Genomic DNA, 25,999 nt, shown 5'->3' on the forward strand with positions numbered 1-25,999 from the left:
TATTCGTGAGCTCGCTTACTCGGATTCGCGTAAGATACCTCGCCAGCGGAATGAACGAGTATCACCACGCGGTTAGATGGACATTCCCTCCCCATACGCTGCCATTTTCCAGCCGCCACCGTTAAATCACGCATCTCACTCTTGTTTCACCCCGATTCCCCGTCTTTGAAACTTCCTGGTTCAACAGGTGTACATGTTGAAGTCGTTTTCGCGACTTTCGCTCGCGGGTTGTTCAAAGGTATGGGATTATGAATCTTAGAAGAGGACCCAGAGCGGTTTTGATTAACATTCAATTTTGGTGCGTTACACGTCCTGTTCAAATCGCATGACAGTTTTGATAGCATCTGAAGGCCTGAAGAACAGTCACAGGTTGTTTTTCACAATAGCGCACACAGGAAGAACGATAGCCGAGTTGTGGCAGCTTAGGCTTCGTGCGTGCTCACCCTTGATGTACCGGATGGACTGGGACTCTGTGCCGATTATGTGTCACAATTTTCAACATCACAATGAAGCCCCGGAAATATCCCGTTTGTCCCGACCTCGCCTTACGATCTGGTTGGTCTTAAAGAATCGCAAGTACGCACGGCTTGGTCACTCTTGCGAGTGTGCAGGCCGGATTGCGGTTTCATACAGCTATCTCAATTTCACAATGGCAAACTATGATAATGATAATTCAGCTATCATGATCGTCACTCGAATATGGATATCGGTTTCTTGATAAAGTGGAGTATTTGGGAAACTGACTTTAGAGGCCTCTTCTCGAGGTATGTGTAGTTTCAGATCAGATAAGGCTACCGGTTGACGATATCGATACCATGTAATATACTTTGTATGTCCTCGATATAAGGGTCCATTGTCATCATGCCAAGACGTCCTACTTTCATTGCATTGTCGAGATGTCACTGACCATTCTAGATTGCAATCTTGTGCACTGCACGTTTGTCTGCTGCACAGTTTTAGCTCAGCTAGGTCACGTTTAGACTTCAAATCCGTGGGTCCTCCATCTTCGAATGAGTCACAGGGTACTAATCTGGTTCTAGTCTCCCTGAAGCGCGTGTACTTTCTTAGGTCTATGATAAGAACTATTTGAATTGTCCTGAGCTTCGAAGCTTCTTGCAAGGTACATAATACAAGGTGGGTTCCTTCACGCGTCCTTAACCCCGTCTTCCCAGACAGCCAAGATGACCGATGCTAAGCAGCTGGACGCCCTGTTTCCCCTTCCTTCCCTAAGACCTTCTTCTATCTGTCCGGAATGGGTCCCCGGTGTGACATATGAGAGCAAGGTCACCATTTCCAAAGCTCTGAAGAAAAATCATGTACAGCGCCATGCGTTTGTGAACGAGTATGGCTTTCATAAGTACGTGTGCTTGCAATCGAACGTATGCTATGCTGACATTGCGTCAATAGCCACACATCGCACCATTTGCTTGCAGTATTCGCGATGGGTGCACCTGCACCTCTTTTCGAGGAAATTTTCGGAGACCACGCTCAACGCACGCTTCCAACGTTGGAATCTCCAGGCGTGATCACGAAAGATAATTTCTATGACCACATTGGGGACCGACGGTGAGAATGCATAAATCATGGCACTTCGTGTTCGATGACTGATGTGCCAGTCGAACACACACAGGTTCTACGATGCATATCTGCATTACTTCCACGACATCGTTCTAGAGCAAGGCGCGAGTGCTGTCGTGGAAGAATACGTGTTCTCGCGCGCGGCGAATTTCCCAGAGCCCGAGTCCGACAACAACCCAAGGCAAATCATCGTGCGGTCATTGGCGATGTTGTATCATCCAATGATATACCTTGGATACGGCCTGGAGTTCGGGATTCCTGGTCTTGTCGCTGAAGGTGAGACAACATGCCTACTAGTGTAGTTCAGCATGTTGACCAGGAATCATTGAATCTTTACAGGTCTCGCACAATCTGTTGTACATCCACTCCAAGGTCAAGGTTTACTTTCCGTTGCAGACTTTCGAGCCCAGAATGAATATTCTGGCGGTGGAAGTGGCCTGGTTTCTTCATTTGCATCTCTGGTACTGTCTAAAGAACGCAATGGTTTGAACATCAAACATTCCAGTGTACACGTTTTGACTATCCTTGGGCGTATCCTTCGGGATGACCGGTTTTCTTCTTCCTCTCTGAGCCTTAGCCCAAAAGAGCATCCATCTGAAGTGTTGACGCACTACGATCAGGTTGCCAGAGATCTTGGAGACGCAATGAGATCACACATTCAGGGCTGGACCGTCAATGGCAGCGACACCATCGATGTTAAAAATAAGGTCGAAGAGCTATGCTGGATGAACGCCCTCTTGTACGGCGTTGGTGGCTGGGGGGGACGCAATGAGACGCCCGATAGGAAATTCAATGCTGACTTCTTCTTGTGAGTATATTGTTGTCTCTTCACTCGTTTACATGTTTTATTTGACCGTCCTCGGTAAGCATGCATATGGTCACGTCAGCCTTGTTTCTTCCATCGATGGTTACATATCTTTCCGCCTCCTCCATCACTCAACTACTTCGCACGTACCTTATCTCCTCTATCACTTGGTGGGTAGCGCGAGGCCGGCCGGTGCTACCTATTCGTGAATTCTACACTTCCGTCTCAGCCACACCTGTTCCGTATGGCACCACCAAAGTAACGTCAGCTCCCGGCACTCTAACATCTGAGTCCGTGTCGCCAAACCCATGGTTACCGATTTTGCAGACAACAATTGTGCATGCAGATGACCACCTATGCAAACTTCAAAGGGCGTTGGCGCACTTTGCATCGAAATACGGAGATAGGCCCGTAGGTTATTTTTCCGCTTTTGCGGAGATAGATAGTGGCGGCTTGGAGGGCGCAGAGGTACTAGACGGTTCCTTGTTTGTGAGAGCCGCCGGGCTGACGGCGGACAAGCTGGGGTGGATGAGGGAGGGACAGGCACGGGGTGAGTGGAGTTATGGGGCGTTTTATACCCGAGATTGATCGCATATCGGGCTATCATCACTGCGAGAGGCTTCACTAATGAAGTCCATCTCACTGGACTATGTGCTGAGATGAAGAAATACACAATGCAGTTTCCGATATCTACTGCTAGTGTATGTAGCTATGTGTATACTACCGTCCTCCCAGATCCTAAATTATTTTATGCCGCGGGACATTCATTGAATGTCATAGCCAAATGTGCCCGTATGATGGAGGTGTAATCTTGTAAAATACTCAGCTTTCTTGAGAATCACCAACTGCGAGCTATCGCTGGTCCAAGGACGATAAATATAAAAAAATCTCCGTTACGGGGTCCACTATGAATAGCACCAGCATCACACGGCAAGACTCCAATCATGTACAATTCTGAGGGAAATTACCAAGAGAAAGCCGCCACATATCCTAGCCAAGTCAGACCTCAGGAATCAGCCAGTGCAGGTTGCACACCAGAATAGAATGAGCCCTCAAAGCCTGTATATTCGCTATAGATGATTACTAGTGCACATGAACAATCACATTATACCCAAACCGACTCCCCGTACGATCAATCAAGCTCATTGAATAAAGCACGCGCAATCAACTCCCGAAGATGATGGTCCATGTGTTCGGATTGGTGCTCGAAGTCCTCACCGTGATGGTGCTGAAGACCTCCATCATCATCATGCTCGGAGTTTTCATTGTCGTTACCAGCACCTTTAGGTGCCCCAAGTTGCACACCCGGCAACATGCGCCGGGCTAGCGCCAGTTCACCCTCTTCACGAGCGAAGAGATCGAAGTCATACTCGCTGAATGAAATTATTCAGATTCGATGCTTCTAACCAGGCTATAGCCCCACTTACCGTTTTCCACGACCCTTGTTGCTCTCGCCTTGTTTTCCATAACCAGAACCGCCATAGCCACCATAACCCTGGCTACTCTGGCCTTGCTTTCCATAACCAGAACCACCATAACCCTGGCTGCTCTGACCTTGCTGGCCATGAATCGCGGGATTGTACTTTGGCAATCTGACGGGCTGGTTCGCCGGGCTATTGATAGCCTGTTGCGACTTCTTCTGTTCTACGACTACCTTCCTGGCACCCCGGCTAGCACCCTTTTGTGCACCGAGCAGGGCTCCAGAAAACATCCGGCGAGCGAGGGCATCCAAGTCAGTATCGACCCCACGAGCGTACAGGTCATTATAGTAAGGTGTGGGAGCAGCGCTGCAGCATTAGCAACGCTCGTGAGCCATAGCTATTTCAGACGCCAGAAGAGAAAGCCACGAACCTGACCAAGACGGGAGCGGCAGCGGCAGCGGCGGCGACGGCGAGAACGGTGGCACGCATGATGAGATGTGGAGTGAACGTGAGAAATAGGAATGCGGGTAGGGGCAATTAGATCGTCAAGTGTGCGTCGTAAAGAGAAAAAAGCGAAGAAGGAACGTAATAAGTCAAGCTAAAACATGGATTAACAACCACCAAAACTAGGAGAGGCATTGAGTGACTTACTATCCAGTACTTAAACTTAAATGGCCTAGAATTGGCACACAGGTCAACTGAGGGCTGGGAGAAGGACGATGCAAGGGACCAGCATTTTATACAAGCAGAGACGCCCCCAACGGCAATCGAGCATAGACCCCGTACGTCATCATCCAAGAGAGCGCATGAGGATATCAGCAAGCAACATCCTAAAGGATGCGTTTGGCGAGCTCGGGTATCCCAAGCGGTCCAAACTTCTAGCTGTCCGACAAGCCCGGTTGGACGGATATGCACCTGTTCCATTTGGTCCAAGGTTAATTCATTGGACGAAATTATTTTAAGAGTTCATCACATACGTATAATCGTGACAGGACACCGCCAGGTGCGCTAAGACTGAGGCCAACGGCGGCTCCTGCAATTGGCCCGCGCGCGGCCGGGCTGAGCTTCCCAAGAGCAAATAAACGTCCAACTATGTAGCACACACGAAGTCCTTGGGTATGTCGACTTTATGGCTAGCCGTTGACGAGCCTGACGAACCTGACGAAAATCCTATATCAGCAACACTGGAGGCGGAGGTCTTGGTCGTGTCGAGAATTTACCTTGTTAGGCCTGAGTAGGACGATTGTAACCAATGGCAGCCGATAGTGTGGAGCAGCACTGTACCGTCGCATACCATCGCTTAGCCATAACTAAATTACGGATGTGGAATGTCATCCAAGGATCATAAAACACCGAGGCGAGTGGTAGTTTCGGATAATTTCCAGCCGCAAAGTGACAGCGCTGAGGCTTACAATGGCCGTCAGTTCTTCACGATACAAAAATGCAAAAATTCTCAAGAACATATACCTACCGGCGAAGGGCTTCTTCCTCAGGTCAGCGTCCGATGCCGTGGTCGGAACGCCAACGATGCTGCTCAGCACGCTCGCATACATCATGCAATCATCCGCCGCCTAGCGTTCGGCGCGAGGCTCATTTTGACGCCATCGCAGGTGCACAATAACATCCGCTCGAGCTCAGCCCAGTGCCAGTTGCACTGCATCTGGCGTGGTAGACCGAACGTCTCCCCATCGTTCGTTCCCCGCAAAAATTCTTACAGCGGCTGTAAAAAAAATCCACTGCAAAGCGATTTTCACTATGACCGGGTTCGTTGCGCAAGAACAACACGCACCTCAATTAAACAAGCAGCTCGTTCTTTAAATGGTGGCAACTTGAAAAGAGTCCGTGTTGCGCACTGATACCCCTCCGAGTCGACTGCCGTCGCGCCGACTGATTTCGGATCATTGCACGAGAGGAAAGGCCGGCTACAAAGTGACGGAGTCGGCGGAAGTGCAGCGAACCTGCCGCCGAGGGGACCGTCAAGCTCAGGTTTCCCAAAGGGATCGTAAATCTAGCGGGTTGAGACGCCGGCCAAGCCCCGCGGCGGTCTGTGCCAGCGTCAATCTGGCCACGGCGGTATCCCGGGGTCCTTCCACGGGGCCTATCCCGATGTAGGTCTGAGCTCCCAAGCCATGTCGACTTCAACACCCTCAGCCTCTGTCGATGCCTTACTGGACATTCCAGAGGGCATCTGTGTGCTCACACACGCCCCTCTCGCCGTCGAGGACATCATCAAGTCGGTAGAAGACGACCGGGCGGGTGCAACGGCCGTATTCATCGGCACCACTCGAAACTCCTTCAAAGGTAATCATCCATTCTACGATCGCAACACGAACGCACGAACCCTCACACCCACCCTCAAAAGGGAAAGTTGTAAGACGACTAGATTACCAGGCGTACAGCAAGTTGGCCATCAAGACAATAGCAGATATCGTCCGCGCCGCACACGCGACCCATGCGCGCTCCGCACACCACCCAGAACACGACAAGGTCACTTCCCTCATACGTTCCGTCGTGTATCATCGACTAGGCACCGTGCCCGTCGGAGAACCATCCATCGTCATCGCCGTGTCCTCTCCACATCGCAAAGAAGCGTTCACGGCTTGTGAATATATTCTGGAGGAGGTCAAGCTCAAGGCGCAGATCTGGAAGCGCGAGTTTTACGAAGGGGAGCGCGAAGAAGAGGCAGAGTGGAAGGCCAACATCAGCGCGTAACACAAGCGTGTATTACTGGTGGCTTAGATTGCACTGTATCCGTACTCGTGAAGGAGACATAAATCAGTGGTCGTAGCGTAGTCGTGTCCCGAAAGTCATTGTAGAAATGTCAATCAACTTTCCATTTCTTTGTAAGACTGTCATCATCGTCACTGCTAACAAGCAGCTCTATGGACCAAATCACCAAAGTTATGAAGATATTCATCCATCGCCACCAGACCTGGGAGGAGTGGTCAAGCACTAAAACATGTCAGTGTTGGCCATAAAAACCGATGTTGCAAACTCACAAAGCAAATGAGAATAGACAGTCACAAAAATGGCTTGGCGATAGGTCAACATAAGACCCGTTAACTTCGACGTCTAAGCAAAAGTGAGAAAAAAGGCCATGTTGCCACACATACACTTACGGGACGGTCATCCCAACCACCATCGACACTGGTTTCTCCTTCCCAGCTATCCGCACCTATGGTCGGAAGTATATGTGAAGCGAAATGCAACACAAGCAATCGGTACAGCAGCGCGATCAGAACGGGCTTAGGGAGCGTATTCGTCACAAAGTTAACCAGTGTCTGCAGATGCGGCATGATGTTAGATAGAAGCGGTGCACTAGAATCCTGCGTGAGCGACAACATCAACACAATTTTGGGGATACTTACTAGGAAGACCCGGGGTCTGAGAAAGACTTCTGATCAAAGCCGCACTGCCAGACATTATAGGCTACAAATAATGCCAATCCAGATGACTCAATGACGTTCGTTCGGCGCAAGACGAATCCAATCAAAGTCAAGAAAATCAATGTGGTTAATGCGACTCCCAGCAAGGTGGAAGACAGCGGCGAAGTAGCTGCCGCTGGATATGTCTAAAGAAGTTCCTTGTTAATCACCGCGCCATTGAGCTACAAAAGTACTCACCACAACAATCCACCATGCGGAAGTTACATATGCTGCGGCCGCTGCAACAAGCAACCCAAACTGATAGCTCTCTCCTTCACCGACCAGTTCCCTCCCTACTTGGCCGAGCTTCTGTACGATTAACAAACTCGACAGGCCCTCCATCACAATAAACCCTGGAGTAGACCAGTGCAAGAGCTTGCCCCACCATGACGCGGTTGTGAGGAGCAGAGGGTGTACATTTTGCGAGAAGACGTTGAAGCAGACGAGCAACAAGAAAGGGTGCATAGGCACCTGCAAGACAGAAAGTGCAGGAGAACCCCAGAAGAGCACGAGTGTCCCATGAATCAGAGAGTGGATGACGAGAAGAAGAGAAAGTAGCAGGAATGCAGGCGTCGAGAGCGTCGAGAGTGTAAGCGGTAAGAATATGAGAATCTGCAAGACCGTAGAAAGCCTAGCAGAGGAATGTCAGAACGGGACGGATGCTTGCTGAAGTGAGCCACTACTAACCTTGCAGTACTAGATATTGCGCTCCATAGTAAGCGAAGTCCCATTACCGCCGTTCAAGTGTTCAGACGTGTCGAAGTCCAGCTCCAGGGTGTCGGCGACAATGCCCAACCCCTTAGGCAAGACATCCTCCAATGTCATGGTCCCAACACGAGTCTAGTTGAAGCCACAAGCCACGTGCACGAGACCAATATCTCGGTACTCGGAATCCAGTGGGTGCGTGGGTGCATAGTACAGGCTAGTGCAAGCTAGTACAGGCGTAAGGCATAAAAATAAGTACAAAAATCGACAGACACAAAAATACGGTGCCTAAAGGTATAGACAACTCATTAAACTGCAAGAGCCGAGAAATTCTCCGCAACGTCGACATCCGCTGCCCTATGGGAGACCTCTCGTCGCGGGCTCAAGAAGCCCTTCGACGCTGCAAACTCTGTTCCACGGTTCAGTGCAGCAGGGTCAGATGGTGGCACATAGTATTTGTCGACGATGGGAAATTGGAGTAGGTTCATCTTGGGAGTAATTACGACCATATGGTTTGTCTTGATTTCCATCCAATCCGCTGGAAGAGCTCGTTAAGTGGCTGACGCGATGAAGACGAATTTGCAACAGACCTTTCTCAAAAGTTAGCGGCTCGCTGGCAATCTAAATCCAAGTCAGCACGGCGCTCGAGGATCTGGGCGAACCTGTACTCGCCATGATGATATTCTCCCTCTTGTCCATCTTCGACATCTTGTAATGACCACCTTCAGCATACTCACTGAAGGTTGTCCCTGAAGAGAACCACTATATCGCCGGCCAGTTTCATCACACGTAAATTCACAAAACAGTCTAATACGTACGAGAGACGCTGCTTCTTCATGGCGAGACGAAATGTACCTGGTTGCAACAACGCTCTCTCCATCTGTAACGCAAAAATTAAGGAGACTAGGCTGAAAGCATATGTAAGTCAGCCTCGTGGACCCCCGAGCTACAAGGATTGAACACCTCTGTAATTCCCTCAGCTTCGGTCATGGCGGTAATATGAGCAATCGTCGCCATCATTGCTCGGCGCAAAGTTTCAGCCGTGAATGAATTTGCATGAGCATCCGGGAGCTATGCAAGTTATCAGGTCATTGGTACGACCAGATAGGACTCCAAAGACATGCCTTAGATAAGAATAAGGCGAAAGCCCATTGCGAATCTACCGAGAACATATCAGCATATCAAGACCACGATAGGCGAAGGATTGAGTGGCTTGCCTGTGTTGCCGCTAACCGTGTTGAACAACTCATCTGACAGCTGAGACTGGAGTTGTCTCTTAATCTTAGGGAATTCTGCAATTCCGCCGTTGTGCATAAACTGGCGCGGGACATCAACACGTACTTGATGTGGATATTGGGTACGGAAGCATACCATTAGTTTTCCGAATGACCAAGGATGGCAGTTATCGAGACTCAGAGAACCTGCCGTAGTTGCCCGCACGTGTGCACTAACAGCTACTGAGATTCAAGGATATGATATTAATTGACTGTTCACTCACAAGACGAGAGGTGACTTGATCTTCTCTGCCAAGCGAGTGAGGTTTACATTATTCCAAGCCTACTGGCCAAATGAGGGTTCAGTGTTCCGATGAGAGTATATAGACGTACCGGAGTAACAGATGTGAATATACAAGGTTGGCCACCAAGTTCCTCGTCATAGACGGAGTCATACCAACCTGAATGCCAGTGTGTACGACCCTCACGAATTATACCCAAGTATAGGCTTACCGACACCGAAACCATCACCATTGATAGGCCTCCGGTGGTCGAGTCTCAGCCGCGAGTCGAACGCTTGATTAATAATTGAATGGCATGGCCGGGTGAGTAAATGTGATAGCTGAACGGGCGATGTCCCCTTGTAAATGACGAAGCGACACATCAGGCCAGATGAGATCCTTAAGTCCTAGTGAGGTGTGGAAGTACTTAAAGGGGGATTCAGAGCGGATGTCGGGAGCGAGCAGTGGTGTCAACATTCTGGCGACATTCGAAGTAGAACTTGTACATAGGCTCCGGCGCTCCAGAGATGGGCAATATGGTGTGCTCGGCAGCGACCGAGCTCACTGACTTAACCCCCATTAGTGATTCGCCTCCAGCAAGTTTTTCTGCTCGTCCGACAATCCCTTGGGTCTCCTTACTCAGGAAGTCGTGTAAAGGATGCGAGCGATGCTATGGATATGTTTTTCTTTTTCGGTTCCCATTTATTATCCGCGAGGGCCTGGCCCTATGTAGACATAATGTACGGTACATGTGCTACGCCTATCCGTACGATGTCTATGGATATGTTGATGCGGATGCAGTCAACGTGCACGAACGAGTCCGTAGTAAAACGGCACAAGCCCTACAAGTACAACGATTTCTTTGTGTTTGTCTTCATATTTAACAACCAGTGTCCGCCTTTAGCTCACAGAAACTCCACCGGACGGCGACCTGGATCCCCACCCGTCTCATCATAGATCAGCCCCGCCACGCGGAAGGCCAATTCTACGGAAAACACATAGAGATGAGGAAAGGCGAGTAATTTATATATGCAGGACTTACCATCGGCCTGGGTTCTGTTCATGGCTTCCGCATATACCCGAACAACGTCTTCCGTTCCACTCGGCCTGACGAAGGAGCGTCCACCCTCATAACGACGGACTAGCTCGTCGATTTTGGCTTGTATACCGGGCGGACTGATCAACCGGCGTTCTGCGTCCTCGGTCCTGAAAATATTCCTGTCGGCAACCACGACTTTGACTAATCGATTCGGCAGATCAACATATGATGAGTCCCATTCTTCTCCACTGTAGGATTTGTGCGACAGAACAACCTCAACGAGAAGCATGTCCGACAGCCCATCGCCGACCGTCTGGTTGATCAATTGCGTGAGGTTGATGATGTGGTTCAGCGCAGTGGACTGAGCTGGAGTAGATGGCTCATAGGAAGAGAGTTTTTCAAGGCTCTCCGGAGAAAATAGAACAGTCCCGTGGCCGTTGGCTTCAAAGTATACCCCAACATCATATTTTTCTGCGGCGTGGTGGAGATGCTTCACACCAGTAGGAACGCATTTGACAGGCAGACGCTAAGGAAATGACATCAGCTGTACTCCAAGACATACACAGATGTGTGAAAACTGACCTCCGATAGATACTTAGTTGAGCCACCGTTAGCGTAGGCCGTTTGCACGATGCCCACTTTGATCTGGTCATCAAGCCCAGCTGCTTTGGTCAGATCGACGATGAATGCGGCCACCAGTGCAGCGATTTTATCTCCGTCGAGCATATGGAACTGGTTGCGACTATCCATGTAGTAATAGATCAGCCGATCGGCGTCTCCGTCAAGGCTGCATCCTCTCTGACCAGCTGTAAGCTGGGAGTTCAACGAAGGGGGGAGCTTCTGGGATGTTTTCACAAAATCTGCACCACAAGAGTTATTTAAAGCGCCAGGCGTGGTTGTGGCCGTATTGACAGGAATCAGCCGGACAGCATCACCAAGATGTTCCGCAAGTTTGTGGGCGACCTGGGCACCAACGCCATTTGCACAATCTATGAGTAAAGGGGGAGGAGCAGGTTTTCCGGCCTTTATGTATTCACAAGCTGTGAGTGGGTCACACTATCAGTTAGGATATGAGAAAAACATACCACAAGTTTTTTGAAAGCAACAGTAAGCTTCCTCAGGTAGCCCTCCTCCGAATCTTCTCCGTATTCATCCTTTGTGCCTTTGGTATTGATTGCCCTCACCAAGTAATGCAGCACGGGTGTTGATGTCACTCCGGCGTCGCGCCCTTCGGCGTCCATAGCATTGATACCATCCTCGATCGCCGAGATCAATGCGGGACCTGACGGCCGAGTGTCTCGAGCATAAACAACCTTCGCAGGTTTTGACAGATCTATCTTGAGTGTTCGGACGAATGTGTCCAAGGCTTCGATGAAGGCATCCGTTGTCGGTGCATTAGCGAGGACAGTGGCATGGACTTCCCATGCAGATTCTAACATTTCCCCGCGGGGATCAACGAGCTTCACACCATTGTCCTATGCATTACGGTTGCTTAGCATCAATCCAGTCAGAAATTTGGTCGAAACCATGCTTACAGGCTCAGGGTTGTGGGATGCAGTGACCATAACTCCGATGGTCTTACCATCCAATTTCTTACTTCGCAGAGCGGCCAATATACCGACTCTGAACATCACCGAATCTAAGATACTTCCGCTATACGAAATGCTTATGAGGTGTGCCATCATTGAGAATTCAGACATGTCCCCTACAGCGTTCTGAATCCGGCAGTGCCATACTGAAAGTGGATATTAGACGGTTTGGGGTGTTGGTCTGAGAGACTCCTAATGCGATCGACTGCCAAAGACATAGTGGACCTTTTTACGAACGGATCACGAAATCAAGTACCCTAGAGGGAAGACGGGTCGAGCGTGGCCAAGATACAAGCTCGTGGTGGCCTGTTCCATTCACGGCGCGTGGCAACAACTTAAGTATGTTACAGCCACTGACGCGAGCACGTGATTCCGGAGAGCGTCCGGACTCGCATTCCGCAAGGTGCCGCCTGCTGCTCCAGTTCACGACTTCACTCATGCCTTCCAAGTCTCCTGCACAGACTTTACTAGAGAAAGCCGACAAGAAGGCGAACTCATCAACAGGATGGTTCTCTTCTTCTTCCACCAAGTACGAAGAGGCAGGCGACCTTTACCAGCAAGCTGCAAATGCCTTTAAGATCGATAAACTGTTCCGAGAGGCCGGAGATGCTCATGCTCGAGAAGCAGAGTGCAGAGAGAAAGGTCAAGAGGCAAATGAAGCCGCAAATGCATGGTGGAATGCAGCCAAGGCATACAAGAGGGGTCATCCCGACCGTGAGTGACCGTCCTACCCAAGCGACGCTAGTACGCTGATACCCCAGTCGCGTAGTTGCCATACAAGCCCTGACGCATACAATAACCCACCTCACACAAGGTGGTCGCTTCCGCCAGGCAGCCGATAGAGAGAAGGAGATCGGACAAATTTATCTGCAGGAGCTTAATGACTTGCGCAAAGCATGCGAAAGTTACGAACGTGCAGGGGAATGGTATGCACAGGAAGATGCGACGGCGTGAGTGATCTTATTTATATGATGATGCTACTTCCCTCATGTCTTCTCATAGTACCGCGAATGCATGTTATAAGGACGCCGCCGACCTCCATGCCGAACTGGAGGAATATCCTCAAGCAATAGCACGCTATGAACAGGTCGCGAACGGGTCACTGTCGTCAGCTCTCACAAAATACAGTGTGAAGGAGTACTGGCTTAGATCTAGCTTGTGTGCACTTGCGATGGGCGTGAGTCCGCAGCTTTAGTTATCCTAATCCAATCTACAACTCCTTTTCGCACAGGATACCGTAACGGCCAAGCGGAATCTCACGAAATACTCTTCCCTTGACACTACATTCAGCTCCACACGAGAGGCTAAATTCGTGAATATTCTCGTCGAAGCGATTGAAGCTGGTGACACCGACACATTCACTGGTGCTGTGTTCGAGTATGATCAGGTCACAAAGCTTGACAATTGGAAGACAAATATTTTGTTGAAGATCAAGAGGAGTATACAGGATGAACCTCTACTGACCTGAGAAGTCACTCCGAGTTATTCAAGGGTTTCGTCGAGGACCTATTATATGCTTAGCTTCTGGCAATGTATCATTACCATGGAAATCCGCCTGTTGCCTGCACCGAGTCTGTGCTAGCCTTATTCCCGCTTCCAGCGTGCATTTGGACTCAGTACCGCAGCTCTGCATGTGACGTATACGTACGTGGTTCGCTTCCAAATTAGGGAATGCGATGAACGGCGGTTGGCCTAGTGAAGTGCCCAGTCTTCACATTACTTGTCTACTTGTAGACGTTGTGAACGGTCGATCTGGCAACTTTGCTATCCTACGCGAAAACACTTCTGTACTGGGTGTAGATGTCCTGGTTGGCATCTTTTGCCCTTGCTATTCTGCATGCTCTCTACTGGCTAGTCGTGACTGTAAAGTCAGCATGCAGAGGTGAATGCTCTCCGCAACCTCTCGATGCCCCACGGAGGCAGACACCCTTGCACCTCGCACTGAACCTTGTAGTACAAGACAATATTGACGACATTGAGGCAATGGAAGCCGTCATGATCGAAAGCGTGGACCGAGCTGCGACGTGGTGTCGCGTCGTGGGGATAAATAGACTCACCATTTACGATCGTCAGGGTATGCCACATTCATTGTCATATGCAACATCGTAGCAAGCCGAGCTTATCTACAGGCGTACTCACCAAGTGTTCATCGGATGTACAAAGTCGCCTCTCACGACGCTTTGGCATTCCGCCGAAGGAGGTCGCCTCAGAATCGGACATTGAGTATCCCCTTACACCGCCACCCTCTGATGATTCCGACTCCAGACCTTTGTCCCCGGATACCAAGGATTGGCATAAAGAGCTCAATGTCATAACTCTCCGATTTGCCGTGGGCGTGAGCACTGAGCGAAAAAAGCCTAGCAAGGCCGCGGTGCGGCGCCGTCGCCTCTCCCGTACGTGTATTTCGATCCGGTAGCTGCATTGCGAACAATTTATGGTGGGTCGTCCAGGACGAGAGACTTTGCCCCCCTCTCTAACATTGCATATCATTAGCCGTCAATCGGGGAAACCCGTCATTTCTTGCCTTGCCAGTGGGATTCTACGACGGCGAGCACATAATTCCTCATACAGTGTGATTGATGATGATACAATGGAGCAACCTTCCGCTTCTGTGGAGGGAGAACTCAGCCAATCTTTAGAAGGTGGACTAAGTCATCAACTCTTGTTGATTGCTATCACTGAGTTTCGATGGTTACAGGCCTAGATGGATTCCCTCCGCCAGATCTCATGCTCGTCCACCATTTATCCTGTCCAGAAAACAATCCACCGCTGGAATTGTACGGGTTCCCTCCATGGCAGACCAGACTTACAGAGCTCTAGTAGGTTTCCCTGAGATTATTTGGATCCTCAGCTGAGTGGTCCGATATCTAGCCGTGACAGACGTACCAACGGCGTAAACCGGTGGCGACGGCCCCTGTCAAACCAGAGCAATTCTGCAGGCCAACCACTGGAGGAAGTTCAGTTTCGACGCGCCTTGGACCAATTTGCGGCTGCTGAAATGAGACTCGGAAAGTGATTGGTCGTTTACCAGAATATTCACCTTGCTGGAATTGGAAGGATGCAGGCCAAAGGTCTCGGACGTGGACGCACATGAACGATTATTACATGTACAGCACCTCGATGTTCTAGAGTCTCCAGCTGCCATTTGTAGCACTGATGTGTGTTGGATTGGACAGCACGACCGACTCAGAGTAGACTAGTAGATGCGTTGTAATGGTTGCAATGATGCAGCGATCTGAGTGCATTGTTCCGTTGCAGTGTAACGGGATCCTGGATGACAGGGACGTATACTAGCGTCGGATTTTGTGCAACTTTTGGCTCGAGGAAGTTGAAAAAGAAGGACACGAAATGATGGTGGAGCACTTCATAAAATGTGTCAAGTTGTCTGTTGTTTTCCGTGATCGCCACCCGCGACAGCGCCTCCCCCCGGCAATTATGAAGTAGCGATCTCCCACAAGTTCCGTTACAGTAACTAGTCGTATGCCACTTGTGCTCACTCAATTTGAAGGCGTAACGAATAAACTGGCATTCAGTATTCCAGAGCCAGGATCGACCAGGTAACTGGCTCGGAGTCAATTCGCTGGCGTCTGACGGCTTTTGTTCGCACTGCTTCCCATGCTATCACGTCAAATTTTGATGAATCATCTAGTAGGAGCCTGGAGGCTGGGTTGTAACTTGTCGCTGACGAGACGCCAACCCGACCGGCGTATAAAACATGAACAGCAGATGGAGATACTCACAGTATCCCCAAGTTTTAAAACATGACCCAGCTCTCTAATGGCCAGTCGTTGTCGTACCGAGGCAGTGATGGGAGTTCGCAGCGCACCCAATCGACCTCGAGTTCTCCTCAACGCTCGGGCACATACCCCCTTCCACATGACTTATCGGTCCCGAAAACCTCGATGAAGAAGAGGATTATCGTATGTTGCGATGGGTACGTAACCGACATTACATTATGTGACTGAGTGCTTTCTCACTGGAATCAGAACCTGGCAGGACGGTGTCATTGTGACTGAACGCTGGAAATATACGAACGTCCTGGTAAGTATGCTACTGATCCGGGCATTTACTGCGCAAGTGAGCGCCTCACACCATCTGTGTTTAGCGTCTTGCTCGAGCCATTAATCATGTCGATGTGAGATGGTACGTTAGACTTGTGTCGACGCTATGTGCGTCTCATCTCACTCTGAATGTATTTAATTATCTAGTGACGTACCAATATCGCAAATAGTTTACTACCAGTCTGGGGTTGGTTCTTCGCTGTGCCTGTATGATGAAGTTGTCGACGGTAAGCTTCCCATTCATGCGCACATATGCTGCCTAGCTAAGACGACTCTCAACCAGGTGCGACCGGTGCGACCCTAGGTATAGTGCCTCGGATTCTCACTATATACTGTGCTGATTCTCAGCCCGTAGGTGAAAAAGTAGAGGAGGCATACGCGTTCATCGCACAGTAAGTGTACATTATATATATTCAACCTACATGAGTCTGTGCTCAGATCCGAGAGTACAGTAATTATCATCCTGGCGACGAAGTAGGGTGCTCTGACCCTTATCCAATTATACTTATTGATCTTTGGATTACAGATCTTTCTGTTTGGCTTCTCTAGGGTAAGTTTACTCGTCTGTAATTTCAGCTCCAGACTGATTATAATTAACAGGGCGCATTTACGGCTCGCACTATAGCGTCGTTCATAGTGCGTTGAGATAGTACGTTCAAAATTAAACCGAGATGATACAACTAGCGTTTACAGGGTGAAATTGGTGTCCTTGATCGGACGCAGATGGACCATTTCGGAGACATATTCATCGCGTTCCAGAAACGTGGGAAGCCGGAAATTGATGCGAAAGGTGTGTGCGTCTTATTTCGAGCATGAGGTCATCTAATCCTGATACCAAAATCAGAGAACGAGCAGCTTGACAAAATCCTCGCTCCGTGGACTGGACATGACGCACCTGGAAAGCGGCGAGCAGACTCGTCTCCTCATAGTTTCTCCATAAAGTAAGAACTTGGAGCGCGTTGTGGTGGGTTCCTGCTTATATGACACGTCCAGATGCGTTGGGGTGTTTGACACTGTTGGATCTGTTGGTTTACCGGAAGAATTGACTCGGCACAAGAATATGAACACACTATTCGGATTCCATGATACCTGTCTTGGGGAGCATATCGAAAGGGCGTACCAGGCGCTAGCTCTGAACGAGATGAGAATGGACTTTGTGAGACAGGCAACCTCATAAAAACTACTGGATCTTAAAAAGTTTCTAGGATTGCGCCAAGTTTGAACAAACGGAACCTGGTCGGCTTAAAGGACAAGTCCTCAAACAAGTGAGTAGCGTTCTCTCATATAAGCTTTTCGTTCTCATCTCATTTGATGCAGTGCTGGTTTACAGGTACGCCTTGGTTTGATTGTCATTGAAAGAACTAAAAGGTGTCATCTATGTTGACAGGCTGTCACTCGGACGTGAGTTTGTGCTTCAATATCACATTGAACTTAACGAACATATCTGTTAGATTGGGGGAGGATATCATAAGCACGACCTGGCGGATATTACACTCATGTGGATGGCGGTGAGTGGAGCGCTGTCTTCACGAGAGTCATCCGGCTTATTATTTTCAAATAGGCGAATATTGGTGACATATTGTCGTTGGATGAGCAATATCTTGCATCATTATCCGATCCCGTGGCACCATGGGGTGAGCAACCACCTCACAAGTAAGATCATTCTGCTATGTGATCTCTGCTCTTGATCTGATGCCCTGATAGTTCTGCTGTTGGTATATTTGACTTCGCCCGCACACACCAACGCGAAGTTCCAACCGCTACGGATAATATTACACACGAGACCATTCACCCGTCTGTACTTCATCAGGATATAATTATCCCCGAGCTTGCACGGAACATCGACGCGAATCCGAAGCTCGTGTGCTCGCTTCTGCCGCTGGAGGAACAGCTCAAAGGTACATGGCGAGTCGCGGGTGCCCATAAACAAAATTCATCTCCGCAAGCTCTTTCGTCACACGAAGTCTGCGGGCTGAACGACTCATCTACAGCTGTTGAACTCGCTGGGAAGCCAACTGGTCGCAAGAATTGGGTTGCTTGTTCTCACGAGGAGACAAGTCTGACCTCTCTTGTGAAGGCTCTGCTGTGAAATGGCCCTCAGAAATCAGTTTCCCTGGGGCGGGTTGTCTCGCATTTCTGGTGTCTGTATCGATATATACTTATCGCAGAACACACGCTGTACTACATCTTCGATTGTACCGCTTTACACTATATACAGAACGATGGGTTGTGGCAGTATGCATAATTATAGCAACTAGTCATCAGGAAAAACGGACTTTGCTCCGAAGCACTCTATAGTGCTTCTCAAGCATGTCCAGTAGTACGTGCGGGCTGGAGATTTCAAATGTTGTATCCGAGTCCTTTCTGTGTGTCGCTTTCAACTGCTGCTATGACGCTCTCTACCTCATATTTTTATTGTGGAAGTACACGGACGCACGTTCCAGCCTGAGAGAGGCTCTCCGTATAAAGGCATACTGACACCACACGTGCTCACACATGTTGATGATCGACTGCCACCGAGCACTAACTAGCGAGGGCCAGGATCCCATGCCACGGCCTACATCTTGACTGCGAACCCTGTGCTCATCTTGCCAGCTTGAGCGCGTTCTGCAATGACTGTCAAGGCGCTGGTCAATTTGTACGAAACGCGGTCCACTCGTGCATCCCCCAGAGCACCGTCAGCTTCCTCAAGCCTGACGAGGGAAGACGCCGAGCCGCATCCCGAGGAGGACTGTTCTCGTCCGCTCCTGCGCGCCACTCCTGGTTCTCCAGATGACTTGTCGCGCGATCGCCGTGGGCTTACCCCTCATCCGTTGCTACGACGCCGAGAGCCGAGCCACAATGAGGAGGCTGATGATGAGTTCGTCTCTCCCATATCTACGCACCTCACAGAGGATCGCGTGAAACATCATCATGAAGGTCTCCCGAACACTTACCAGGCGTCTTCGGACATTGCAGACGAGCTACCAGCAGCCACTGGCCGTTCATATTTCAGAGTCCTGTATAAGACGGACTCGTCTTCGCCATACGAACCGACGTCGCATTCTGACGTACCACCTGTTGAGATGCATGAGCTTCCATGTCGAGATGATGAAGCCACTAGCACCTTTGTATCATCATCTGGGACCACTAGGTCTTTGAGGGCTGGGCGCCAGGCCTTAAACTTCCCATTGGACACTGGCACTCCAACATATTCCTCACATTCCTCGACAACTCTCGTTCCTCTTTTGTTCAAATCTGGAAGTATTCCTGTACCACTATCTACCATCTTCGAACGGGAGGCGGCACCTCTATCTCTCCCTCAATTAGACAAGTATATTGAATCTCTGCCTGCTCATTCTTTTCCCTCTATGAACACTGTGACTGAAGGCGAGATGAAAACCCCAGTTGTGCAAATGTTTCCCCCAATGGACCACTTGGCAACAGCGGGGAAATCGCTTGCTGATTTGGAACACAACTCAACTGTGGCTCCAGGCTGGAGGAATAGGACATCTATCTTCTCCGGACTTACGAGTGTCGCTCTTGCCATTACAGTAAGTTATTGGTAGGCGAATTTTTCTCCCATCTGAACGTTTAAATCCGTGTAGGGGTCAAGCGCGCTAGCTTCATTTTACAGCGTACAAGGTCTCTTTGATACCCTTCAGATATTCGCTCTCATCTTGAACACTCTCAGTGAGCTTTTTTTCGATCATTATTGCTTCATGCTAATGGAACGCTAGCATCACATAGCGGAACATCGGAGGAGCGATGGCGAAAACTTTTCCTAATCACTATGTCAGTACTGCCGCTGTCAATCTGTCGTGATGGAACTGATGCAATTCTAGACCCAATGCCCTAGCACTGAATTTCGCCTCCACGGTGACGGAATCACTCATATTGCTTGTAATCCTAATGGCAGTTTCCGGCTTACTTTTGTGGTGTTTCTATCGCATATCTACTCGATGCTACACAGTTCGTATTCCCGAAGGGTTGCAGAAGGCTGATTACCCTACAAAATCTTGGTTACTCGTTCTTGTTACATTCATTTTGACTATCTTGTATCTTCCGCTCAGTACAATGGCGGTGCATGTTCTTGTCTGGTCTTCGGATCTCTGGGTGGTTCCAAACCCGTACATCAATGCTACCTCTAACCCCCCTCAAGTGCCTCCTTTAGGCCCCGCAAACCAATATCGTGCTCCTCTCGACTTCTGCTGGACAACGACCATGGAAATGAACTCGGTTAATTACGCACCCATAGTAGTCATTCTTGCCATAATATCTTTTGCGGGGGTGAGTGGTTACATGTTGCACTCTACCCACGACCAAAACTCATTGCGAGAATTTGCGATAGCTCACTGTTTGGTTTCCTGTTCATTTGTATCGGTCAATTCAGAGGGTTGTCCCGATGGTTGACCCCTACACTGAATTGGGTGTTCCTCGCAGCAAGAGCGACATGGATCGCGAATATCAACGGCTCTTGAACCGCGATCGCAACCCATTATCGTTTCTATATAATGGTGAGTGCATTGTGCACGAGGAGCGACCCAATATTTATATACGATCCAGGATTTCGCCGAGGTTGGGGAAGTTATGAATCCATGTTTCTCTTCGCGAAATTAACGACTTTACTCGTCACTGCCATTGTCGACCCCTACAACTGCCTGTTCCGTTCGCTCTCGCAGTCGGCTGTAGCCATTTCTCGGCAAGCTGTGCTGTTGGTAGCAATGCTGATCTTTTTTATTCTACAATGCATCTACGCCCCTTTCCTAGATCCAGTGAGCAATGCCTCTGAATGGACATCGCGGATCAATTATGTTCTGACGGCTGCTGTGGCTCTCGGAGTGGCTCTCAATATACCGGGCCAGAATATTCTCAACGGTGTAATCTTATACATGTTAGTGTTATAACTATTCTTGTTAGTGCAGCTCTGAATTATTGTTGAGATACCAGAATCTATATTGCTACCTATGGCTTGTGCATATGTAAGTTTGATCATCACGTATAGCGTGTTCATTACCTTAACGTCATCCCCAGACTTCGCGATTATAAACTTGGATTTCATGCGCCGTTTGGTCAAGCGTACGAGGATTAGTCGTTCTACATGACTTCATATCTAACCTGCATTCAGGTATTGCTCGTCGAATTGATTTCAGTAAGTACAATTTCACTGCCTCTGATAAAATGCTAACATCTACAATAGGTATTGATATATTTTCACCTCGGTGAGGATATCATTCCATGAATCTAATGAGTTCCCTAAAGAGCCTTAGCATTGATTTATCTGCGACTTGTCCGCATACCAAGCGACGGATCTGGCAGGAGTCAATCACTACTTTGTTCTTGACAAACATTGATTGCAAGATACCCAAGAGCCAGGCCATGGATTTCAAGCAATCGCGGGATAATCAGTACCCACCCTACCTTCTGAACTTTGCTGGTTCGCCTGGAGAACGATTAGTTGAGAATTTGAAGGTGGGTTTCTGTGCTTGCCATAGTTATCACTAACTGTGATTGGTTTCGTGCTCAGATCTTCATGGATGTCGGATCTAATGCTTATTACAAGGCCATCGGGCTAGCGTCTGGACCTGATGGTCCTCGTCTCCATCGTCTCGAGGAAATCATACAACACCATTTAATCGGCCCTGATAGTTACTGGGATTCACCCTCTCCTTCATCGACGCCGAACTGTACAGACCACTTTGGGACCTCCTGGTGGATTCCATTTCCACCTACTCTTGTGAGTTACTGCCTACCACTTGACGAGGACAAGCTGTGACTGCGAACCATGCAGATTATGCAATACGATGATGGACATTCTAGCGTGATACAAGACCTATCACAACTCGAATTATATGTCGGGCAGAATACAAACCCACACATCCAGCGTAAACGAGACATTCGTCTGGCTTTAAGGGCTCTCGACGGCCATATCGTGCAGTGGCCGTATGACCACATACAGGTATGCAGCCATCGACGGTAGTTAACATTCCGACTATGTGGCTGACTCATTCAAGCCCGTTGGCAGCCGCGACAAATGGTGTTGCTTTGGACGACGCTATGGCGCGAACACGGTCGTCCATTTTAAGACTTGTACATTTAGCATCAAACGCCGAGGACAGCTCCTGTGGGAAGGTGCTGACTTTGGAAGTGGTTTCGGCGTGGAACTATCCTATACCAAGAACGTGAAAATCGATGGGTCCGCGATTGGTCTGACCGACGACTTTGACCTCACACGGCCACTTGCGCGCTTCCTAGCTATGAATGAGCTGCTCATAACTGATCAGGTCTCCTATATTGAAAGCATCATCCGCAGTTATCGTCATCACTATTGGCGGGAATGCCAGTGGAAGATGGATACGCTCACGTATCAATTCCTCACCGCTGTATACAACCACCCTGCACAAGCAGACCAGACAACCAAGACTGTGCTCAGGATGGAGCATGATCCGCGTGTCAATCAACTTATGACAAGCAATGAGACGATCCTAGCGATTACATACGAGAGATATTCGGCGGTCTCCGCCTCAGAGCTTGGCGCATGGTGGTATATTTTTTGGGTGAGAATCGTGCGTTGGCTTCATGTCCCCGTTGCTGAATTCATGAGCAGGATGACGTTTGGAGGCGCAATTATAATACTATCAGCGCTTTACGAACACACGCAACGGATTTCAACCCCCACTACCCCACCTCAATTGCATACCGGCCACTCCCCCGCGCGGCGCTAGAATCATTCCTGACACAGCGCGGTCTCTTACACAAGATACCTAAATGGACGGATTGCTTCGACGCAGGCTTCTTGAACAAGATGTACTTGCGGATGAATGACATTGTCTTCCATGATACCCAGGGGGTATGTCGGCCAATCCGCTCAAGTGTATGTGCTAACATGACATGTAGGCTAATATACTCCGTCTCGGAGACGATAAGTCAGACTTGGACATGGAAGAGATCGATGCTCAGACTTTGACCCAGCCATCAACGCTTGGAACTGGGGCTGGTACAGACTACGACGATGTCTCTATCAGAGCCCGACCGACATACCGATGGGAGGGCATTTTGGAAGATCCCCTTCGGAAAGACAAGGCCACGCATCGTCCCTTTCTCACGAAGGTGGCGGTTTGGTTCGGAATTACGCCATATTGGCATTCGGGCCCACCATCAAGAGGGCTTGCCTTGGACGTGCGTTTGGAGAATGGACGATATATACTGTCCGACAATGTGGGGGCAGAGGCAACTACATCCCAGGAACAAGAATAAGAGAAGTGTATGTACGTTGATAGCAATACTCGATAGCGATGTTGTACAGTCCTAACTGAAATGTACAAACCGTAAGGGCTACAAACTAGTGTTCTACGGCTTTCGCTGGAGCGGAAAGAAGCTGCTTGAGTTCTTGTGCTGCATTTTCTACAGCCTCTTGGTATGACTGCAGAAAATCGGGGGGCGGAGCGTCGGTGGGCACTCTGTGATCAGCCCGGATGTATTCGACCGGTAGGGTGATGAGGATGGGCTGTTCGACGACGGGCATTTTGAGCCCGCCTTCCAGTATGTCTTTCAATTGAGCGGCGCATTTGGATCCCCCGTGTCCGCCGTAAGTGACAATGAGGACGGGCTTGTCGCGCCACTCCCAGTAGAGATGATCAAAGGAATTCTTAAGCTCTCCCGGGACACCCCAGTTATACTGCGGAGTCAACACGACGACCGCGCTGCAGGAGGATATGAAGGCACTCCATTCCCGGACGGCAGGAGAGGAATATAAGGCAGGGTCGCGAATCATGGCGGGCATACGCACGCCGTCGACAACCGGTCCGAGTGGATGGGGGGATTTGGTAGGGTCGACGAGAACGATGTGGAACGCGTCGTGTGAGTCGCCGCTTGTGTTGGCGTTGAGCTGTTTATCGAGAATTGATGTGAGCCAGGCCGCAAGCCCTCGCGCATTTCCCGAGGTGCGTGCGCTCCCGAGCATTAAGGCGATCGTCTTGTCAGGCATGGCGAGTATTCTACAATGCCCGAGATTTCATTAGCCTGTCTGATGTGATCGAGCGAAGTCATTGAAATTGTACCGGATGTCTACTATCAAGTAAGAAAGTCACAGCCCTGAAAAATCTCTTTGAGCTGAATGGCAATAACTATGGAGTGGAGTGAGGATGTGTAGTGGTTGGAGTCCAAGCGTTGAAGCCGCTGCGGCGCAGGGGATGGGATTTAAATAAGTAGAAAGCTGATCACTCTCTAAGCGCTCGTTGATCCCACTGGATGATCGACGCATTGGGCGGCACCGGATACCGGCATTTCCCGCCCTCGGGTCTGCCTGCTCCGCCATGGCTCGCCGACATGCTCAAAGATCAGACACCCTCCGTGCTCGAGCTATCCCACCACCAGAGAACAAACTCAATCACAGAGGGGGAATTCAGCATGCTCTGCCCTCGGCTTCCACGTCCGATTCCAGTGACGAAGAGGCTCTGACCAACGAGTCCTCCATCGGCTCTGATGAAGACTTCAACGACGAAGACGCACAAGAAGATCTTGATCCTGACGCTCCCCGAGTTTCTCAATACGTGCACGAGGAAGAGCTGGTCGAGGACGAGGACGGAGCGGAGTCAGCAGATGAGGACGAGAGAAGGCCATTCCGTCTGGTAATATTCGTCGTATTTTGAATCAAGTTTTTTTTTGGCTGAGTGTATAAGTCACGAAGATAGCTGCGGAGCAAGATGGTATGCACCTTGCTAGATACCTGAAAGGCGTACTGATTATTGGATAATGCAGAACTTGCTTCTCTGTCGTTTGGGGCTTTGCGAAAAGCACAGCAGGCCTTAGCGCGTGCAACTGCCCTTAGCTCTGAAGACGAAACATCTTCTGATGAGGACGATGACCCCGAACATGAATCAATTATTGATAGGCCTCCCGGGCCGAGTAAGGGCAAAGGCAGGGAAGTGGAGAAATCTCAGGGCTCGAAGACGGAAATCCCCAAACGCAAGAATAAGCATGCGTAGGTGATTTGGATTATATGCCCTTCCTTTATTATTTGACATTGTAATAGACCGACTGAGGTGACGTCGAAAAAGCCTGTACCTCGGAGAAAACTAGGTGCAGAGGTGGCGAAGCCCGTACGTAGATATTATACGCTAAATCGAGCACATTCACCAACTACTTTCCCTACAGGTTTCTCGCGACCCCCGATTTTTATCGTTGGCGGGCGAATGGTCCCCAAGCCAATTTCGAGCGCAGTATGGATTTTTGTCTGAGATGCATACACAGGAGATGAAGACACTAAGAGACAATCTCAAACGTGCGCGCAAGCTGCTTGCCAGCTCTCCTCGAGATCTGCGGGAAGAACGACAGCTGGAAGTGCAGAGGCTGGAGCAGGCTTTGAAGCGGGCTGAAAGCTCGGTGAACAAGGATCGACGCGAGAAAGTCGAGCAGGATGCTCTCGAGAAAGTGACCAAGGAGGAGCGAGAGAAGAGGAAGGCAGGAAAGGGTGCTTGGTATCTGAAGAAAGGTGCGTCCAAATTGATAACCTCTGAAGGCTTGCTGATGGACTGTCACTGGCACAGGGGACAAGAAAGAGTTGTTGTTGCGCGCCAAGTACGATGCGCTTGCGGCAAGCGGGGGGAGGGGTGCGGTGAAGAAGGCTATAGAGAAGAAACAGAAAAAGGTCAACCAGAAAGAAAAGAAGAAACGGCCGTTTGCTCCGGGCTCAGGTGGCTCGGCAGGGCGTCCGCTGAAGCGTCTCGGGGACGGATCTGGTGGTGCTGGTGGTGAACGTTCGAGCAAGCGACAGCGTATCAGCTAGGCTGTTTGATTTGTATACCCTATATCATGATAGTGGCGGTAGATACGACGCTAGTGTTGGCTGTGGTGCTGCATTTGTGCTGCAATGGCGAAAAGGAATGGTCGTGGGACCGTGG

General features: G+C 49.7%; 12 protein-coding genes across 12 annotated transcripts; 7 read left to right on the forward strand and 5 right to left on the reverse strand.

The window, feature by feature from the left end:
• Positions 1-1,181: 1,181 nt before the first annotated feature.
• Positions 1,182-2,971, forward strand: FIBRA_01035 (uncharacterized protein; the record flags this gene model as incomplete). The annotated part of the gene is made up of 5 exons (XM_012322919.1): positions 1,182-1,357; positions 1,408-1,566; positions 1,631-1,854; positions 1,918-2,386; positions 2,446-2,971. 5 exons carry the CDS (start codon positions 1,182-1,184, stop codon positions 2,969-2,971), a joined length of 1,554 nt encoding a protein of 517 aa, XP_012178309.1.
• A 544-nt stretch (positions 2,972-3,515) lies between these two features.
• FIBRA_01036 (uncharacterized protein) lies at positions 3,516-4,293 on the reverse strand (the record flags this gene model as incomplete). The annotated part of the gene is made up of 3 exons (XM_012322920.1): positions 3,516-3,756; positions 3,811-4,170; positions 4,235-4,293. The coding sequence occupies 3 exons, from the start codon at positions 4,291-4,293 to the stop codon at positions 3,516-3,518; spliced, it is 660 nt and encodes a 219-aa protein (XP_012178310.1).
• Positions 4,294-5,933: 1,640 nt separating this feature from the next.
• Positions 5,934-6,516, forward strand: FIBRA_01037 (uncharacterized protein; the record flags this gene model as incomplete). The annotated part of the gene is made up of 2 exons (XM_012322921.1): positions 5,934-6,105; positions 6,167-6,516. 2 exons carry the CDS (start codon positions 5,934-5,936, stop codon positions 6,514-6,516), a joined length of 522 nt encoding a protein of 173 aa, XP_012178311.1.
• Positions 6,517-6,625: 109 nt separating this feature from the next.
• Positions 6,626-8,054, reverse strand: FIBRA_01038 (uncharacterized protein; the record flags this gene model as incomplete). The annotated part of the gene is made up of 7 exons (XM_012322922.1): positions 6,626-6,756; positions 6,804-6,876; positions 6,924-7,122; positions 7,173-7,375; positions 7,428-7,860; positions 7,917-7,925; positions 7,984-8,054. The coding sequence occupies 7 exons, from the start codon at positions 8,052-8,054 to the stop codon at positions 6,626-6,628; spliced, it is 1,119 nt and encodes a 372-aa protein (XP_012178312.1).
• A 188-nt stretch (positions 8,055-8,242) lies between these two features.
• Positions 8,243-9,906, reverse strand: FIBRA_01039 (uncharacterized protein; the record flags this gene model as incomplete). Its single annotated transcript, XM_012322923.1, has 11 exons — positions 8,243-8,472; positions 8,525-8,555; positions 8,753-8,842; positions 8,898-9,005; positions 9,055-9,093; positions 9,168-9,251; positions 9,306-9,381; positions 9,433-9,491; positions 9,542-9,609; positions 9,662-9,724; positions 9,777-9,906. The coding sequence occupies 11 exons, from the start codon at positions 9,904-9,906 to the stop codon at positions 8,243-8,245; spliced, it is 978 nt and encodes a 325-aa protein (XP_012178313.1).
• A 428-nt stretch (positions 9,907-10,334) lies between these two features.
• FIBRA_01040 (uncharacterized protein) lies at positions 10,335-12,275 on the reverse strand (the record flags this gene model as incomplete). The annotated part of the gene is made up of 6 exons (XM_012322924.1): positions 10,335-10,414; positions 10,472-10,994; positions 11,051-11,491; positions 11,554-11,943; positions 12,004-12,121; positions 12,178-12,275. The coding sequence occupies 6 exons, from the start codon at positions 12,273-12,275 to the stop codon at positions 10,335-10,337; spliced, it is 1,650 nt and encodes a 549-aa protein (XP_012178314.1).
• A 219-nt stretch (positions 12,276-12,494) lies between these two features.
• On the forward strand, positions 12,495-13,525 carry FIBRA_01041 (uncharacterized protein; the record flags this gene model as incomplete). The annotated part of the gene is made up of 4 exons (XM_012322925.1): positions 12,495-12,771; positions 12,827-13,007; positions 13,060-13,234; positions 13,289-13,525. 4 exons carry the CDS (start codon positions 12,495-12,497, stop codon positions 13,523-13,525), a joined length of 870 nt encoding a protein of 289 aa, XP_012178315.1.
• Positions 13,526-13,857: 332 nt separating this feature from the next.
• FIBRA_01042 (uncharacterized protein) lies at positions 13,858-15,073 on the forward strand (the record flags this gene model as incomplete). Its single annotated transcript, XM_012322926.1, has 5 exons — positions 13,858-14,131; positions 14,187-14,450; positions 14,508-14,699; positions 14,756-14,876; positions 14,929-15,073. The coding sequence occupies 5 exons, from the start codon at positions 13,858-13,860 to the stop codon at positions 15,071-15,073; spliced, it is 996 nt and encodes a 331-aa protein (XP_012178316.1).
• A 745-nt stretch (positions 15,074-15,818) lies between these two features.
• Positions 15,819-18,207, forward strand: FIBRA_01043 (uncharacterized protein; the record flags this gene model as incomplete). Its single annotated transcript, XM_012322927.1, has 18 exons — positions 15,819-15,991; positions 16,044-16,098; positions 16,163-16,200; positions 16,266-16,345; positions 16,402-16,422; positions 16,474-16,510; positions 16,571-16,592; positions 16,645-16,668; positions 16,719-16,754; positions 16,812-16,908; positions 16,963-17,059; positions 17,112-17,274; positions 17,324-17,383; positions 17,436-17,448; positions 17,506-17,519; positions 17,570-17,626; positions 17,680-17,771; positions 17,823-18,207. 18 exons carry the CDS (start codon positions 15,819-15,821, stop codon positions 18,205-18,207), a joined length of 1,464 nt encoding a protein of 487 aa, XP_012178317.1.
• Positions 18,208-18,730: 523 nt separating this feature from the next.
• On the forward strand, positions 18,731-23,354 carry FIBRA_01044 (uncharacterized protein; the record flags this gene model as incomplete). The annotated part of the gene is made up of 16 exons (XM_012322928.1): positions 18,731-19,651; positions 19,706-19,790; positions 19,838-19,892; positions 19,943-20,387; positions 20,449-20,614; positions 20,664-20,991; positions 21,048-21,079; positions 21,132-21,176; positions 21,226-21,249; positions 21,298-21,319; positions 21,368-21,569; positions 21,625-21,834; positions 21,889-22,056; positions 22,112-22,654; positions 22,705-22,947; positions 22,995-23,354. 16 exons carry the CDS (start codon positions 18,731-18,733, stop codon positions 23,352-23,354), a joined length of 3,849 nt encoding a protein of 1,282 aa, XP_012178318.1.
• An 85-nt stretch (positions 23,355-23,439) lies between these two features.
• Positions 23,440-24,084, reverse strand: FIBRA_01045 (uncharacterized protein; the record flags this gene model as incomplete). The annotated part of the gene is made up of 1 exon (XM_012322929.1): positions 23,440-24,084. The coding sequence occupies one exon, from the start codon at positions 24,082-24,084 to the stop codon at positions 23,440-23,442; it is 645 nt and encodes a 214-aa protein (XP_012178319.1).
• Positions 24,085-24,412: 328 nt separating this feature from the next.
• On the forward strand, positions 24,413-25,884 carry FIBRA_01046 (uncharacterized protein; the record flags this gene model as incomplete). The annotated part of the gene is made up of 6 exons (XM_012322930.1): positions 24,413-24,727; positions 24,787-24,805; positions 24,858-25,080; positions 25,132-25,198; positions 25,254-25,590; positions 25,646-25,884. The coding sequence occupies 6 exons, from the start codon at positions 24,413-24,415 to the stop codon at positions 25,882-25,884; spliced, it is 1,200 nt and encodes a 399-aa protein (XP_012178320.1).
• Between the last annotated feature and the right edge of the window lie 115 nt (positions 25,885-25,999).

Source organism: Fibroporia radiculosa, assembly GCF_000313525.1.
Source record: "Fibroporia radiculosa TFFH 294 genomic supercontigs, scaffold441, whole genome shotgun sequence".
Taxonomy (NCBI): Eukaryota; Fungi; Basidiomycota; class Agaricomycetes; order Polyporales; family Fibroporiaceae; genus Fibroporia; species Fibroporia radiculosa.